Here is a 16,326-nt window from a genome sequence, read left to right as displayed (position 1 = left end):
GTATCAACAAATTTTGAGTTTAGAAAGCTTCTTGAGGCTTGCATTTGTTTTGTGTGTACTTCTAAATATATTTTAGAAAGGGAATATGCAGTCTTTTGTACTGCCCCTTGTTAGTAGCGGTCTTAACCAACTCTTATCTTTTCATCTCTCATTTCCTCCTCACTTGCTCCAATTTTAAAAATTTAATTATTATTTGAAATACTTTCATATCTTGGGTAAACTACCTGTATGTGACCCATGGAAACCAAACAAAATAAATTGGTGATGATGATTATAATGGTGATGAACATGTGTTAGTAGTTTTAGTGATAATGGTGATGATGATGGTAATGATGATGGTGATAATGATGATGATGATAATGGTGATGATGATAATGGTGATGATGATGATGGTGATGATGATAATGAGGATGGTGATGATGATAATGATGATGGTGATGGTGGTGATGATGATGATGATAATGGTGATGATGATGATGATGATAATGGTGATGATGATGATGATAATGGTGATGATGATAATGATGGTGGTGATGATGATAATGATGATAATGGTGATGGTGATGATAATGATGGTGATGATGATGATAATGAGGATGATAATGGAGATAATGATGACGATGAGGAAGGTGATGATGGTGATGGTTATGATGATGATGGCGATGATAAAGATGAAGACGATGGTGTTGAAGGTGATGGCGGTGATGGAGATGATAGTTTTTAGTGGTGGTGGTGGTGGTAGTGATGATGATGGTATGAAACCTAATATAAATTCATTCTGACCCCATGTCTGTTACTACACAGAATGTTTTTCTTTTGATGGCAAAGATATGTTCTCCCTTGTTTTTAGAGGGGGGTGTTGCTTTTTCTACCAGACTAAGATGTCACCCCTTTTTGCACACTTGAAATTTGTTAGACACTCAAGGATGATTTTTTAATGGTTTGGTTTTATTTTTTTAAAGACTTGCTACCCACCCTGCTTTCAAAAAACGACCATGGGCCATGGCCACCGGGACCCCTCCAATCAATGACAGGAAGCTAAAACACCTGGAAATCAATTAGATTTCAAATATACCGGTATAATACGATCTCAATTGCTCTCATCAAAGATCTCAAGACTGTATCTCATTTCGTTATTACATACAGATTGTCACCTGTGTGACATTGTAGGGTGGTTTTACAGGGGTGGCAGGGGGCGATAGTCACCCTATGAAAGAAAGAAAGAAAACAAAGAAAGAAAAAAGAAAGAAAGGGAAGAGAAGAGCATCGAAAAGGAAAAGTGGTTATATAAGGTTCGGGTTAGGTAACTATATTTCCCATGTTATGCAATTATAATCTGAACATTCTGGAGAAGGTACTAAACTTTTTCTCATGCATGCTTCATAGAAAAAGTAGAGTTTATGATGACATTTTGACTATTTATTTCACCTTATATTGCACGAAACAAACAACTTTTCGATTATTGTTTTTTTTTTATTCTCAAACGATTTTCCCACTTTCTCATTAATCACCAGAATGTTTCCTTTCACTTTCATACCTCTTTCATTATCGTTTATGAATCAATTCACTCAACTCCGTTGTACTTTTTTATTCTTTACAACACATTGTTGAAATGAACAGATGAAAGTAGAAATATCACGGTGATAATATTCTTGAGTGTAAGTACTATCTCCGTAATAACCCCCAGTCTTGTCTCTAATTGTAACTTTTTAAGGGGTTGACGCCTTGTTTGACGGTGGTATTTGCTCCCAGTTAGGTGGTGCCTTGTTATTCCCCAGCCACTTTCTTTCTTAAACATTTCAGCATTAACGATTTGTAATTTTTCGTCGGGTTGGGTCAAGCCGCGCACCATTATTAGTGAAATGGTAGATTTTGGGGCACTTTTTGTGTGAATTCTAAAACTTACGAGCAGAAAAGTGCAAATGTTCAAAATTTTGGAGGACGGTGGGAGCCTAGGTGGAGGGCAACTGTCCTCTTTCCTACCACGGACTCCCTGCATGTTATGGTTATTCATTGTGCTCGCGTGACTGTTGCCCCCCCCCTCCCCCTACATGAACCATATAAAAAAATTGCGGAGATGATATAACTTTCAGAATTCCCTGTTTAATTACAGGAAGTTACAACACCTGAATATCAAGTTTTCATTCGATTGACAAATCATCATTTCAATTTCCTATATCTACAGGTATAATACGATACCTGTCTACCTTCAAGAATGATACAAATTCCACTATTTGCACTTTGAATTGCTTTCCAGATTATCTTTCATGCCACCCACCTGCATAAAACTAATAATTATCTTTCTAATATCATCAGCTCGATGAATGTGGATTTTGAATGGAAATTGTAAATTCGTCCACTCACCACACGGTCTACTTTCACTTAGACTAATGCCACTACGTCCATCAACATTTCGTCTAGCAACTATTTGGTCCCATAACCATTTGGTCCAATCATCACTTCGGTTAATCACTATTTCGTCTATATGATCATTTCGTCTCATAACCAGTTGGTCTAATATCAATTTCATTTTCATTCATTTTGCACAATTAAAACTAAGTCCTATTAGACCAAATTGTATATGGACTAAATGGCTAGTGGATCGACTGGTTATTGGACGAAATGGTGAGTGGAGGAATTGGCAGATAGACAATGTGAATAGTGAACGAACCGATGGTAGACGTTGGCAATTGGACGAATTGGAGATAATCCAACTGAGAGAGAAATGTTATATGTGCTGTCGCACAGTTGCAGAGTATTGAGGGTGCGTCGTGCTCTAGTGGTTCGACTCTTGCCTTTCAAACAGAGGGTCGTGGGTTCGAATCCTAGCCATGGGGTGTTTTCCTTCAGCAAGAAATTTATCCACACAGTGCTGCGAGATTAATTCCCTGCATTCACTGAGCACCAGTGATGGTAGCCCGAACTAAAGCCGGGGTAATAGCGCTTTGTATCCTCAGGCAAAAAGCGCCTCTATTATCAGACGGGAATAGACAATTGTTGCTGTTATGATATTGTAATATATTATTTATGATTTATTGATTATCATTCCCTTTGTTTTCTATTTGAATGAAAGTGTACAAAAAGTAGTTTGTTATTTTCACTATTATCATGATTAATTTTACAATTATTAATTAGTGTTATCATCATCATCATCATTATCATCATTTCTCCTTTTATTCTTATAATAATGTCTATTGTTTATTATGTATCTGTCTGAAAACAGTATAAGTTCGCATATTATTTTTCCTTGAAAGACTCATGAGGATTATAGCTCTGAAAAGGGGAAAAGAAATATTCTCTGCCCGGGCCTTAAAAAAATAAAGTGTGTGCAAGTCGGCCTCCATGTGTTATTTTCTATTAGATGTCATGGCATTTACTGGCCGTACTCAGATTTTTTTTCTGGGGGGGGGGCACTACACAGAACTTCACCTGAAGAAACCCCGAAAGCAAGGGAGCAAAGGGACCAAGTTTGTCACTTGGACGCTTTTGCATTTTCTAAAGTAAAACTAAAGGATTTCGTGCACACTTTTGTGAAAATTTTCAGTAAAAATTTATTTATTTTTAATTTATTATTATTATCATTTTTTTTTTTTTTTTGGGGGGGGGGGGGAACTGCCCCCTCCCAACCCCTGCTGCGTACGATTAATCTAACACCCCATTAGTCTAATTCCCATTTAATCCGTTTAACTTCTGCTACCTCTTGATATTTGTTTTTATACATATTTTGTGAAATGAAAAAGACTGGCATCTTACACTATAGACAATTGGTGTTAGACCTAATCTAGTGGATCTCACTAATCAAATTCAACATTTATTTCAAAAGGTAAAAGCGTTAATACATTTCTAATCGTTACAATACAGTTAGCAGAGCTTGTACCGAGTGCATGCACCGTGGCATATACATGTATATACATAAGCCATATAACTCTATGACATAAGCCTATATTAGACTACTCTAGACAATAATAATACATGAATAAAAAATAACCAAACGAAGTACAAGATTAGACAAATATGGGTTTAGCTTAAGTAGAAAAGTTAAATGGATGAAATGTCAATTAGACCAAATATGGATGGAAAGTAGTTTAGACCAGTATAAATCACAGTCTTAAGAAGACAACTATATAGTCACACAGTTTGTTCCAGCATGTCGGTCGTCTCACTAAAAAAAAACGTCTGAAAAGGCGCGCCCATGTGATAGCCTTATTTCACAGACCCTAAGTTTTACATTCCTTTATTGCTCATTATCATCTCTTGCTTTTTTCCGGGCTTTTTTCCTGTTTTTATTCAAAAGAATGCAATCAAAATCAGCTGCCATATAATTTCAATACCGACAATCAAAATGGTAGGTGTTATGAGTAAAATCAATGAGCCATTCGGTGTGAAAATACATCTTGAATACTAGTAATATCCGGGGTAATCTGCAGACCGATGCAGACGATAACATGCGCAGAATGCTTACGCGCAGTTTTTTCCGTAGTATTTTTTTTTCATTCATTCATTCATCATTTGCATTTTACTGTTACCGCGCCGGTTGTGTACGTGTGCAAAAATTGTAGATTTCTTCGACTCGTCGCCTACATAGAGAGTTTCACTTCCAATCCATCTTACCTTTTTCAATATTATTACGTTGGGAGATTCTTCAATTATCATTGCCATGAACTATCAGGAAGAAGTCCATCCATCCGGAGAACTCGAAATAAGTGGAGAAATGGTAAGGAAAATAGAAAACATTGATTCGGCCGGTTGTTCCGGCATGTTGGTGATGATGATGTGTGTCGCGTGCACGAGAGTGTAGCTCAATGTTTGTTGTGAATTGTGCCTGTGTGTCTGTGGCTCTGCCATGTGGCTCTCATACTCACTATTCACTTTCTTTCATTTTGCAGACATCAACATTTTTGTGTTTTGTCTACCTCCGTCTCCATGTTTTAATGGCATGAATAATGTAATATGAAATTGTTATAGAGTATATTACTATTTGGTTAGTTTTATGTACCGTTAGTGACTTATGTTGAAAATATGAAAATATCGCGCCTCCCCTCGTGGAGGCCTTCATTGAACCATAGATTGAACCATGGCATGACCAAGAAAATTATCTTTGAAGTATAGTACCGTCCCGGCGCGCCGAGCGCTGTGCTCTATCAATCAATCAATCAATGTTTATTGGCCTGCCTGGCTGATAGTAAGTAGTAAAGGGACAGTTACATGTAGGTCTACAGCTAATTTTACTTGTTCGATTTATAATCTAATCTAGTCAGTTGGCATTTGAAGAATAGGTCTAGTTGATCTGATTTATTCATTTCAAGTTTCATAGCAAAATATCGGCGGTAGGCCTAGCTAGGCGCGGCTCATCTGTTATAGCTACGTACTTTATCGCTTCCGATTTTACTGCCATTGGCATTGAACTGACCACGTGCGATTTTATTGTTTGTAAATACAATATGTCGCAGACATGCAACCAGTAGTATCGGTTAGTATGCTGGCATGCAGCTGGTCTCTTTATATAAACATTATTCTGCACACTATTACATGGATACGTTTCTGAATTATCGGGACATGCACATGAAGAATCGAATCTAGAATATTCTGACTTTAAACCAGTTGATAAAATATTAAACTTAAACCATACATAGGCCTACCCTACTAGCATAGATAAAAGCACAGCTAAAGCAATGGAGCTACTAATGAAGCTCCATGGCTACCCCCCCCCCCGCCAAAACCCTTAATTTTTTAAAATTGGAAGTCCACAACATCAAATTCATCATCATGGTCAGTTTATTAATCTAATAATATATTTGGCTTTTTGTCGTCAGTGCAGTAGACTAGTTATACATGTAACTATGATCAATATCTACATTAAAATGAAAAGTGCAGAAATGCACATTGGTTACTGAAACTCATTTTTTCTTTCATCTTTATAGGAATGCTATAGGCTGGAGACATTTATATCTCAATAAATAGAGTAAAATTCACAGGCAAAATGCTGAAAATTTGATCGAAATCGGATAACAAATAATGCAATTATTTAATTCAAGATTGAAATTATTCAGGTGAAACAGTTCTACGCATGTCTTAATGAATATTAAATGTTCAAATTGATGTCATATCACCACTTGTTCTTTTGTATTTTATTATATGAAATCGGGTTATTCTTTTTTTTTCCTACCAAGAACTGAAAAAAATGGATTTACAACTGATTTATATTAATTGCTGCAACCTATTTCATTATAAAATGCACATATTATTCACACATGTATGAAAAAATAAAACAATTATGATTTCATGTAATAAAATAAGAAAAAGGAAAGTGGGGATGTGAAATCAGCCGATCTAATGAATATTCATCATAATGTGCATATAAAAAAATTTTCACAAAATATTGCTAAACTTTAAAATTCAACGACTTCGTTATTGTTTTATCCGATTTTGATGAAATTTTCAGCACTTTGCTCTGTGAATTTCTCTTTATTTATGTTTAAATATTTTCAGACCAGAGTACCCCTTTAAGAATAAAAAACAAGCTTGATGCTATTTATTTTTCAGTGGTTGACAGACTTTTCATTTTGTTATATAGAGAGTGACAAATTGAAGTGATGACTTTGCAGTTCTAATTGTCCCCTAAAACCTTTTGCCTATGTACCAGTTTTTTGTGACGTAATTTGTATTTTGATGGGCAATATTAAATGCAAACTTTAGATTAGATCTAATTATTAACTTTTGTTTTATGTGATCTCGTCGTCGTCCGCATTTTCAGAGCATATTTCTGGCATGTAACTGGATCATATTTCTGAATTTTAGAGCTATTCTTTTATTATTTTGTTTCATTTCCTTTTTTTTCATTCTCTTTTTATTTGTTTCTTTATATTTTTTGTGCAGTCATTGAATTTTTTTACGAGCATCATGAATTGACATCGCATTTCCTTCATGTAATGTCTGTGTAAACTCGGTTCTGACCGGTTCCATTCCCTATTCTTTGGTTCTATTATTATATGACGTAATAGTCACGTAATCCTTAACAAAAAGTCTGGTATTTCTTATCCCTCAATTTGTGTCAGTGCGTTAATTGTTAGTTGAGGTTTATAGGCCTATATTTTGATGAAATATAGATCAAGATCATCATGATCCACAGCGGATCCAGGCCGGGGGGGGGGGGGCACAGCCGGCCCTTGCCCCCCCCCCCATTTTGAGAAGAAAATTAAAATTTGTAATGTAAAAATGCAATTAAAACAGAAGTGTGACCCTCCCCCGCCCCCTTTTATTTTTAAAGTAAAGACCCCTTTTTTTGCTTGTCAATTTTTTTCCTCGGAAAATGTGCCCCCCTTTTGGAAAATCCTGTCATGATCGATGAAATGCGAAATTATGAATAGATTTTTATGGTAGAATTTTCCCCCTCGAATTCACACAGAGCTCATATTGTCATGCATTTGGCCTACATGTATAGCGGGGAATTCAATGAGTTATGAATATAATTTGTGGTTTGTGGCTGGGTGAGAAGCGCGGGAATCCTTTTGTTATGATTTGAGCAGCATGTGTGTTTGTGTGTGAATTTTGCTTTGAACCCCTGTTAGCCCGGCCTGTTAGCTGTCTTCAGTACAGGAATGAGAAGTGTGCACATGTAATATGTAGATCACATGTAATGTAATTTCACAAGTAACACGTAACATGTATTTAAACATATATAATGATTGTTTAAAATTTAAAAAAAAATCACTGATTTTTGTCTAAATGATTCAAAGTTTTGGGGACAGGAAATATGGGACCCCCAAAATTTGACATAATATGCAAATTATATGGGGGGGGGGGGTGATAGGCCTATATCTCTCTGAAGTATGATCAACACTATGATGAGTAGGCCTACATGCCTATAGAGAAAAACAAGCAAATCTCAATATAGGCGGCGGCCTATTGGGATTTGGGAAGTCTACGTAAAAAAAAGACCAGGATTTCTGAAAAGACTGGATGGAAAAATTAGAGTAGAGAGAAGTGAAAAAAGAGAGAATAGAAAGAAGAGAAGAATGTGAATGATATAAACGAAGAGAAAGATAAAAGATGAGACGAGTTGTCTGGAAGATGAGCGTCTATACTAAAATTTCAATTTGTTATATCTCCAAAATTATCCATTATATTTCCTATATGAATTCATATTGAATGTGAGACAGTTTACATATAGGATACACTACAATGAAAGAAACCTTTAATTTGAAATTGAAAAATAGAGCCTAATAACACGGGAATACGCCCTGCGGATGTTATAAAAATGTTTTTGTGTACAATATTTCCCAAAATGTCTGTTAGTATTCATTCTATAGCATTTATTCATCGAATCGCACAGATGCATTTATTTGTAAACATTGACGTTGAGCAGCTGTTTAGAAGTTCATGTTTGGAGAATCTGCTGAGTCGGAGAAATACTTCACACCAAGGCCAATAGGCCAGACAAATTACCAAAGATGCGGCTGTTTAGTCTGGATTTCAGACAGCTAGAATTACACCATCGCCGTATCAAAGAAGATAGCTACAATTTGTATAACTTAAAGTAAATGATCGTTTCTAATTCATACAGATTCGGTAGTGAGCAAAGCCTCACACATGTTACTTTGGAGTGATATATATATAAAAAAAAATACCAGCACAAAGTTAAAGGGGAATGAAACCTTTGGAACAAATAGGCTTGTGTAGAAACAGAAAAATCAAAGAATAAGAATAAAGAAAGTTTGAGAAAAATCGGACAAATAATGAGAAAGTTATGGGCATTTAAACATTGCAATCACTAATGCTATGGAGATCCTCCCATTGGCAATGTGACAAGGATGTGTGATGTCACTGATGAACAACTTTCCCTTTGGTGGACTATAAAATACCCTCAAAATGTCTCTTTTTGCTTTTTCTTATGATGATACAAACTCTTTATCCATGATGCATTCTTAAAAAATATGTATTACATGCCCTCATGTAGAAAGAACACATGATCTATGGATAGACGTGATAAAAGAGGCAATTCAAGTGAAATATATACTAAAGTAATGGGGAGAGTTGTTCACAAGTGACATCACACATCTTTGTCGCATTGCCAATTTGCTATCTCCATAGCATTAGTGATCGCAATATTCAAATGCTCATAACTTTCCCATTATTTGTCTGATTTTTCTCAAACTTTTGTTGATCTGTTTCTTTGATTTTTCTGTTTTCACACAAGCTATCTTGTTCCAATGGTTTCATTCTCCTTTTAGTTTTCATGATTTATAAAGAAACTCAACCTTCTCGCCATTTGTTTTGTACACAAATTTTCAGATTTTCCTCATTTCTTTCAAATTGCATCTTGCCTCCTTCTGAGCACAACATATGTCATGGGAAAATATAATCCACACCATATATGTCAAGGTCAGGATGAGATAATGTGAAATATGTAAAATAAAGGGGAAAATCTGAAAATATGTGAGCAAAACAAATGGAGAGTTGTCCACAAAATCAGCCATTTTGAAGCACGTTTGCCAATTTGAGGATCCACGTAGTAAGTACAACAAGATTTTTTAATTGTCCATAACTTGCTTATTTCATAACCGATTTTGATGAAAATTTTTTTAAATTGCTCCTTTCATTTTACTCTTTCCAATAAGATTGCTTCTCTTCTTGGGTTTTGGTTTCCTTTAAATAGCCCCACCAACTACGATTTGATTTGACACTATAAACTTTGTGTCTGTATTCAATTGTTTCTTTGTTTGTTCAATGTTTACATTATTCTATTATGTTTTTTTTTTAGGTTTCTATCGCTACATTAGTTATGTTGAGGAAAGTAGGCTGCTGCAAGGAAACAAAATGCTGAATTAACAGTTCGAGTTGATGTAGAGTGATAAACAGAACACACAGGTCACTTGAAGTTTTTGTACTATACGTGCTAGAAGAGCTCTCCAAATGCATGGATTCATGGACTCACACTCTTTGGCTCCCCTACCCCCCCCCCCTCCCCCCGGTAAAAGAGAACGTTTTGAATTGAATCACGTGTAGGGCGCATGACAAACAGAAAAGATGAGAAAATCAAGTTTCTTCAGATTTTTAGTGAATACATGTATTTCGTAAACAATAATATTGAATCTTAATAAACAGAAATCATGATAAACTGGTAGGCATTTACATATGTTCTGTTTGTGGCATATTGGTTCTTGGGAAATCGTTCACTTTACGGTAAATATCAAGGTAGAACAGAGATTATTTATATCGTGGAGGTAGAAAAAAACCTCCATGTTTACATCAAGACGTAGAGAAAATAACGCAAGGTAAAACAGAAACTCTAAAAAATGATATTCTTACATGAATCTACCCAGAAACAAACCAGGCGTCGATCGGGGGGGGGGTGCAGGGAGGGCACTTCGCCTCTTGAAATTGATGATAATACTACCTAATGATAATGTCATAATGAAATAATGATGTTTATATCCGCTTTTATAGCACTTTACATCGGACCGCAGCGCTTCAAAGATATATAAGATTGGCGATTCCACGGTCAGTCGCATTACACTTGTATGTCTTTTGTAATACTTTGTGCTGTCAGTTTTACAGGGGTCAGTCTTTCTGTCAATATACTGTCAATTTGATGTCAATTTATCTCGACCCATGAGGCTTTAAAACAATACATACAGAATGGTTGTAGGATGTATTTTGTAGACACCATGACGTTCCCCAAAATTGGTCAGTCGCATTACACGAAATTGCATGGAAAAAACGTGACTGAATGCGTTTTAATAGTTCTTTTAAATCGCAACACTTTTTGCAATATCAATATACCTGCAAAACATTAGTTACATATTGAAGTGTCAAATAGGACATTTGAATTTGGGAAGCAACTTCGAGTTTCTCTTGTGTATAGAATAATCTGGTCAGTCCGGCACAACAAATTTGTCATTTTTTAATCGTTCCCGCAGTCTACAGTTGAAAATTTACTTTTTAATTATGATGTGAAATGATGACCTTCAAATAATCCATTAAAAAATTGTTTAAAAAATAGTATTTTGTTCAATTCAAAATTAAGTTTGAAAAATATTTATGTTGTCCCATGTATATTAGATGTGTAAGAAAACAAAATTGAGGCTAATTATGATCCCCTTTGTATTTATGAACTTCTGTATGAGTTTTAATGGAAAATATTGTTCAAGATTTGAAAAAGAGCCAATATTAATTTGGGAAATGTCCACATTTGCTTGGAGTCGACCAGATATTGGGGAAAGTATATGATTTGCCCCTCCCCCTCTCTAATAAGTTTGAAAACGTAAAACGATTAATAATGTGCAACGCAAATTATTATATTGTTGTAAAAGTATTTGAAATCACTATACAGCTAATTAAATTAGCATAAAACTTTATTAAACATACATTGTTGGCGTGTTCCGCGGGTAAAAATCTTTATTATAAGTTTGCATTGAAAATTAGGGAAATTTTTCACTTTACCCCCCCCCAATCTGAAACCTGGATATAAAAACGAAGAATGTGATTCAAAAAACGTATTGTAAAAATAACATATCTGGGTAAATGTAGCCGATTATGTGTTGGAGGTGCCAAGATTAATTGCAAGTATCGTTGTCACTTGAGATTGTTTGAAACCATTAGAGATGATGTGGTAGGATTCGTCATAGACTTGTCTTGATTGTCCCGACCACCAAGCACTTCTTCCTCTGAGGGTCTCAAGACATGACTTGCATGCCCTACATTTGTGACCCTGTATTTGCTTTTTCGGAGAAATCAAACGATAACAAGATTATCATATATATATGTATAAAACACGATAATAAAAATATACAAACGCTTCAAAATCATTCATGTGCAGGGGCCGCGGAACGGTTTTGAAAGTAGGGGGGGGGGCTGACCATGCAAACTATCATAATTAGATTGTCATTTTTACGTTTTTATACATTTTGGAAGTGGGAGGGCTGAAGCCCAACCAGCTACCCCCCCTTCCCCGTCTCCGCGGCCCCTGCTATAAAGTAACGTTTTGTGGCTTTGGTTTCTGATAGGAACTCGCGGGAAGATACACCGGTATTTATTGAAAATACAATTAATATATTTTTTAGTTAAATTAATTTGCCTGCTCGCATGACTTGTGTAACGAAATAAGATGTGATTAATAGTTATAGATGGATCCCGTTAATTTAGATTTTCATTGATACAGTAAGGACAAGGTGTACATTATAATGTTTGTAAATTTAAATTGATATTTTGAGGTTTTAACATGTAGGATAGCATTGTCATCTCTTTTTTAAAATATTGTATTAATATGAGCAGCTACTCAGTATACTTAAACATTAAAACAATACTCAACCAATTTGGTAGATACCAGTAGAAATATTTTTTTTTACTTTACAGTATGCAGATGATTAGAATAAAATTGTTTAAATTTGTTATGACTATTCATAGTATGTATTTATTCAGAATGATTTAAAAAAAAGAAAGGGAAAGAGTTGGAATCGGCATTTACATATCTCTTTTTTTAGATTTGGCGTTTTAGAAGTATATAGGGACAAATTGAGGGGAAAGGTGAATCCTGAGAAAATCTGAAACAGATATCTGTGAATATTAAAGAGAGTTTGTTTGTCCATATTTACCTTTGTAAAGTAAAAGGGACATCTGGTATTGAAACCTTTACGTCGGCAGGAGTTCGATTTCTGCATGGACCTATCACAAATAATAACAGGTCCATGATTTCTGTTATTTGGTATTGGCGCTTTTGATATCCTCTTAGGAAACATCTGTGAGAAGATAAGAACGGCAGATGTAGATTTCAAGACAAAGGACTTTATAAAAAATAACTAGATATTGCAGGAAAAAGGGGCACATCATCTTCGATGTACACGATACTCTCGTACACGGTACCTGGATGAAATACCGCATTGGTGGGGAGGGGGAGGTGGGTATTGCCCCTTCCCTTTCTCTCCTTATCTTCTTTTCGTTCTTTACACTTGTTAGGGGGCACCGCAACAAGCTATTAATACCATAGATAACATTCATGGACGTATTATATACATGTATATATAACACCTTTAAAGTAATGTTTAATATGGTATGTAGATGACGACAATTGACGTGTGTTGGATTGGATCCAGTATTATAATGAGATTGTTGTATGGCAAGCCTGTAGTGGGGTTGTTGGTGATACTCAAGGGGTATAGTTACCAGACAGTCAGACAGGTAGAGGGGGACAGGATCGGGTAAACGATGGGGGTTAAAAATCTAGATTATTTAGAACTTCAGGTTTTTTTTTTTAATCGTGCAATTACCACAGACTATAAGTTGTCAGATATTTCCTGATTTGATTTAATCTGTTTGGTTAATTTATGATGGTCATTTTCAAGAATATCCCGGAAGCTCGGTCATTGGCCTTAATTGATGAATATAATCCATTTTCTGGTAAATGGCTGACTTTTCATATTTGCGGCGGTTAAATTTCCAAGATAAATATAGGTCCTATGAATTGCCAATTCCCAAAGCGTCATTTAATAACATTGTCTACGAGTTATAAAAAGAAATTTCACCCGTTGTTGATACTAAACACAAGTCATGTCAGGGTGAATTCCCCACCCTTTCCACAGTGGCGTAGCTAGGATTTTTTTCCCGGGGGGGGGGGGCACTGGGGGTCCTTGCTTTTTCAGGGGGGGGGGTGTATGTGTCCACAAGGGCGGTTCCGACTTTTGCCAATATGGGACGGGGCCCGAAATTATCTTCACCTATATCAGTCACTTCTTAGTTTTATTCTTATAAAACAACATAAACATAAAATAATCTCATAAGCCTGATAAATAGTGCGAGCGTGAAACGCGAGCGATTTTTTTTTTTTTACTTTAATGTATTTTTTCTTGAAAATTTAATTTTCTGGGGAATGTTATATGTACCCCCAAGCGCAAACAGAAATTTTTATCAACTGTTCGATCATTATCGAAAAGGGACCTGTTCAGGACTGCTTACAGTTACCCACGAAGACGGTATATATTTCAATAATGCGAGCGCGAAGCGCGAGCAAATTTTTTGACATTTCGACAAAAAAAAATGGTCATTCTAAGCACTTTTTGTATTATTCTGATGTGAAACTGGATAATTTAAGTACATTTTAAATAAAAAACATGCAGGCTATCGCGCATGTTTTATATTTAGACCTAAAATCTGGGCATTCTGAATACATTTGTTTAATGTAACATTGAATACACGTACATGTAGACAATATGAACTTGGCAAATCAAACAATGTGACCACGCAGCGTGAGCTTAAAATGCTGATATGTAGACCATAAAACGGACATTTTACAGAGCACTTAAATTTGTAAATGAAAAAAAATAATGAAAGCTGTCCGAGCTAAAATATGTTTTGCATATCGAATTCAAAACTTGCTCCACGTCAGCCTATTGAGCAAGATATGAATCCCATCGAACAGGCAATTATGGCGCGAAGCGCCAGCAAAAATTTATGTAGTAACATGAAAAGATTTTTTTTTAAATTGCAAGTCTTCCCCTCACATTATTTCATTCACTCGTCTTCCTCCTCTTACTCTTCTTTTTTCTTCTGTCTTTCCTTTTTTCTTTCTTCTTTCTCCCTTTTTTCTTTTCTTTTTTTTTGCTCTGCCATTTTTTCTGGGGGGGGGCACACCAAATCTCAGGGGGGCACGTGCCCCCCCCAGGCCCCCCATAGCTACGCCACTGCCTTTCCATCGCAATGTTTCCAAAGAACGTTGATCATCGTCCTGTTCAATTTGATAATGGATCCTCGTAAAAAAGTTATACCGTAGGCTTAAAATATAATTCTTGTGAATTAATATTCTTCTTAATTATAATTGATATTCAAAATTGATGATTTCATGAAGGCCACGGACCCCTTCCAAGTAAATGAATAGGCCTTCATGTATATGATGTATTAAAATACACATCACACTATTTTGTTTACTGCTTTTATTGCAACGGACGAAATGCTTGTTTGTTATCGAGTACTCGGGGACCAGGCAGATTCTGTGTTTATAAACAAGTGCTTCTTGTGATGTATAGTAGCAAGCATGGACTTTATAAACAAGTGCTTCTCGTGATGTATAGTAGCAAGCATGGACCTGATATTAGCGCTGGTAACTCCTTGATCGAAGTTCTAACCTTTCTTGAATCCAAGGGTCTGTTACGATAGACAAAGTGTATGGTAAGGTCGTCGGGATGCCAGACATTTCATGGGAGCTGATATAAGATGCCTTGTATTTGGACTTCATCTCTAGTGGAAGGGTCACCAATAGGTCACACAGGGCCATCACCGTTACTACACTTTCCTTGTCGTCTTGCACCCTCCCTTCTCTCACTTTCTTCGCCCCCCCCCCCCCCTCCCCTTCTCGTCCTTTCCCAAAGTTGGGTCGACACTTGGCTAACTCCTACTTCCTGGTCTAACCACATCTCAATAGGAAGTCTGAGCAAGAGCAAGCAAATTAGACAATCATTCCTACTGAAATATAATTAGGTAAATCCAGCATTAATTTGTAGATGCTAGTGAGATTTAGGCAACTTCGAAGCAATTCTTGAATATATAATATGACGCGTCTGTTTTGAAAGGTGATTATGATGGTGAAAAGTGATCGTGTTTCGTTTGCTCATCAACAGCTAATACAATGAGGACGTGTTGGTATTCAAAAGCTTCCCGTTTCTTACCACCTACGGGGTCCTGGGCGTGGGGGGGGGCACTTGTTATGTGATCAGGGAAGGGAGACTTCATATCAGATCTCATGGAAAGACGATGCAAGGTACTTTTGTGATGAACTAATATGGGAAATGTAACTAACCCCTTTGTGTTTGGGCTTTCGGAGGCGTGAAACGGTTGTACGATGTTCATTGACTAATTTGTAGATAGTAAGCTGTGTGTTAATAAAGTGCAACCACCCTTTATGATTTCCAGACAAAGAAAAATATCCCTTAAAAGATCACTAGACTAGAACGTACAGTATTTGCAATTACAACTCCCAATAATGTTCTGTAATCTGATTGGTCCAAATTGGATCACATGATATTCAGCGAATTGCGCTAAGGCATCCAAAAGGCATTATATAACTCCCAAGAATGTTCTGTAATCTAATTGGTCCAAATTTGATCACATGATATTCAGCGAATTGCGGTTTGTTTCATAATCATGACTTTATATTCAAGTTCAAGACACTGATATAATATATACATATATTCATAAAGAGACTTGTCCTTTAAATTTGTCAGAATGAGTCTTGATTTGCACGCACTACATGTACGAATCGTTTTGAAATCTGACTGACAATTTCGTACAAATAAAACATCTTTTAGGCCTAATGATAAGACAACGATTATACAGATG

General features: G+C 36.0%; 1 protein-coding gene across 1 annotated transcript in view; it reads left to right on the top strand.

The window, feature by feature from the left end:
• The first annotated feature begins 4,521 nt into the window (after positions 1-4,521).
• Positions 4,522-16,326, top strand: part of LOC121408800 (sodium- and chloride-dependent glycine transporter 1-like) — a 46,142-nt gene continuing 34,337 nt past the window's right edge. Inside the window, exon 1 of the mRNA XM_041600448.1 lies at positions 4,522-4,714. Within this exon, the coding sequence (XP_041456382.1) occupies positions 4,658-4,714 (57 nt within the window). The 5' untranslated portion in view covers positions 4,522-4,657. The remainder of the gene's footprint in view (positions 4,715-16,326) is intronic.

This window comes from Lytechinus variegatus, chromosome 1, assembly GCF_018143015.1.
Source record: "Lytechinus variegatus isolate NC3 chromosome 1, Lvar_3.0, whole genome shotgun sequence".
Taxonomy (NCBI): Eukaryota; Metazoa; Echinodermata; class Echinoidea; order Temnopleuroida; family Toxopneustidae; genus Lytechinus; species Lytechinus variegatus.
The sequence above is the reverse complement of the archived record's forward strand: the minus strand, read 5'-3'. Positions and strand labels throughout refer to the sequence as shown.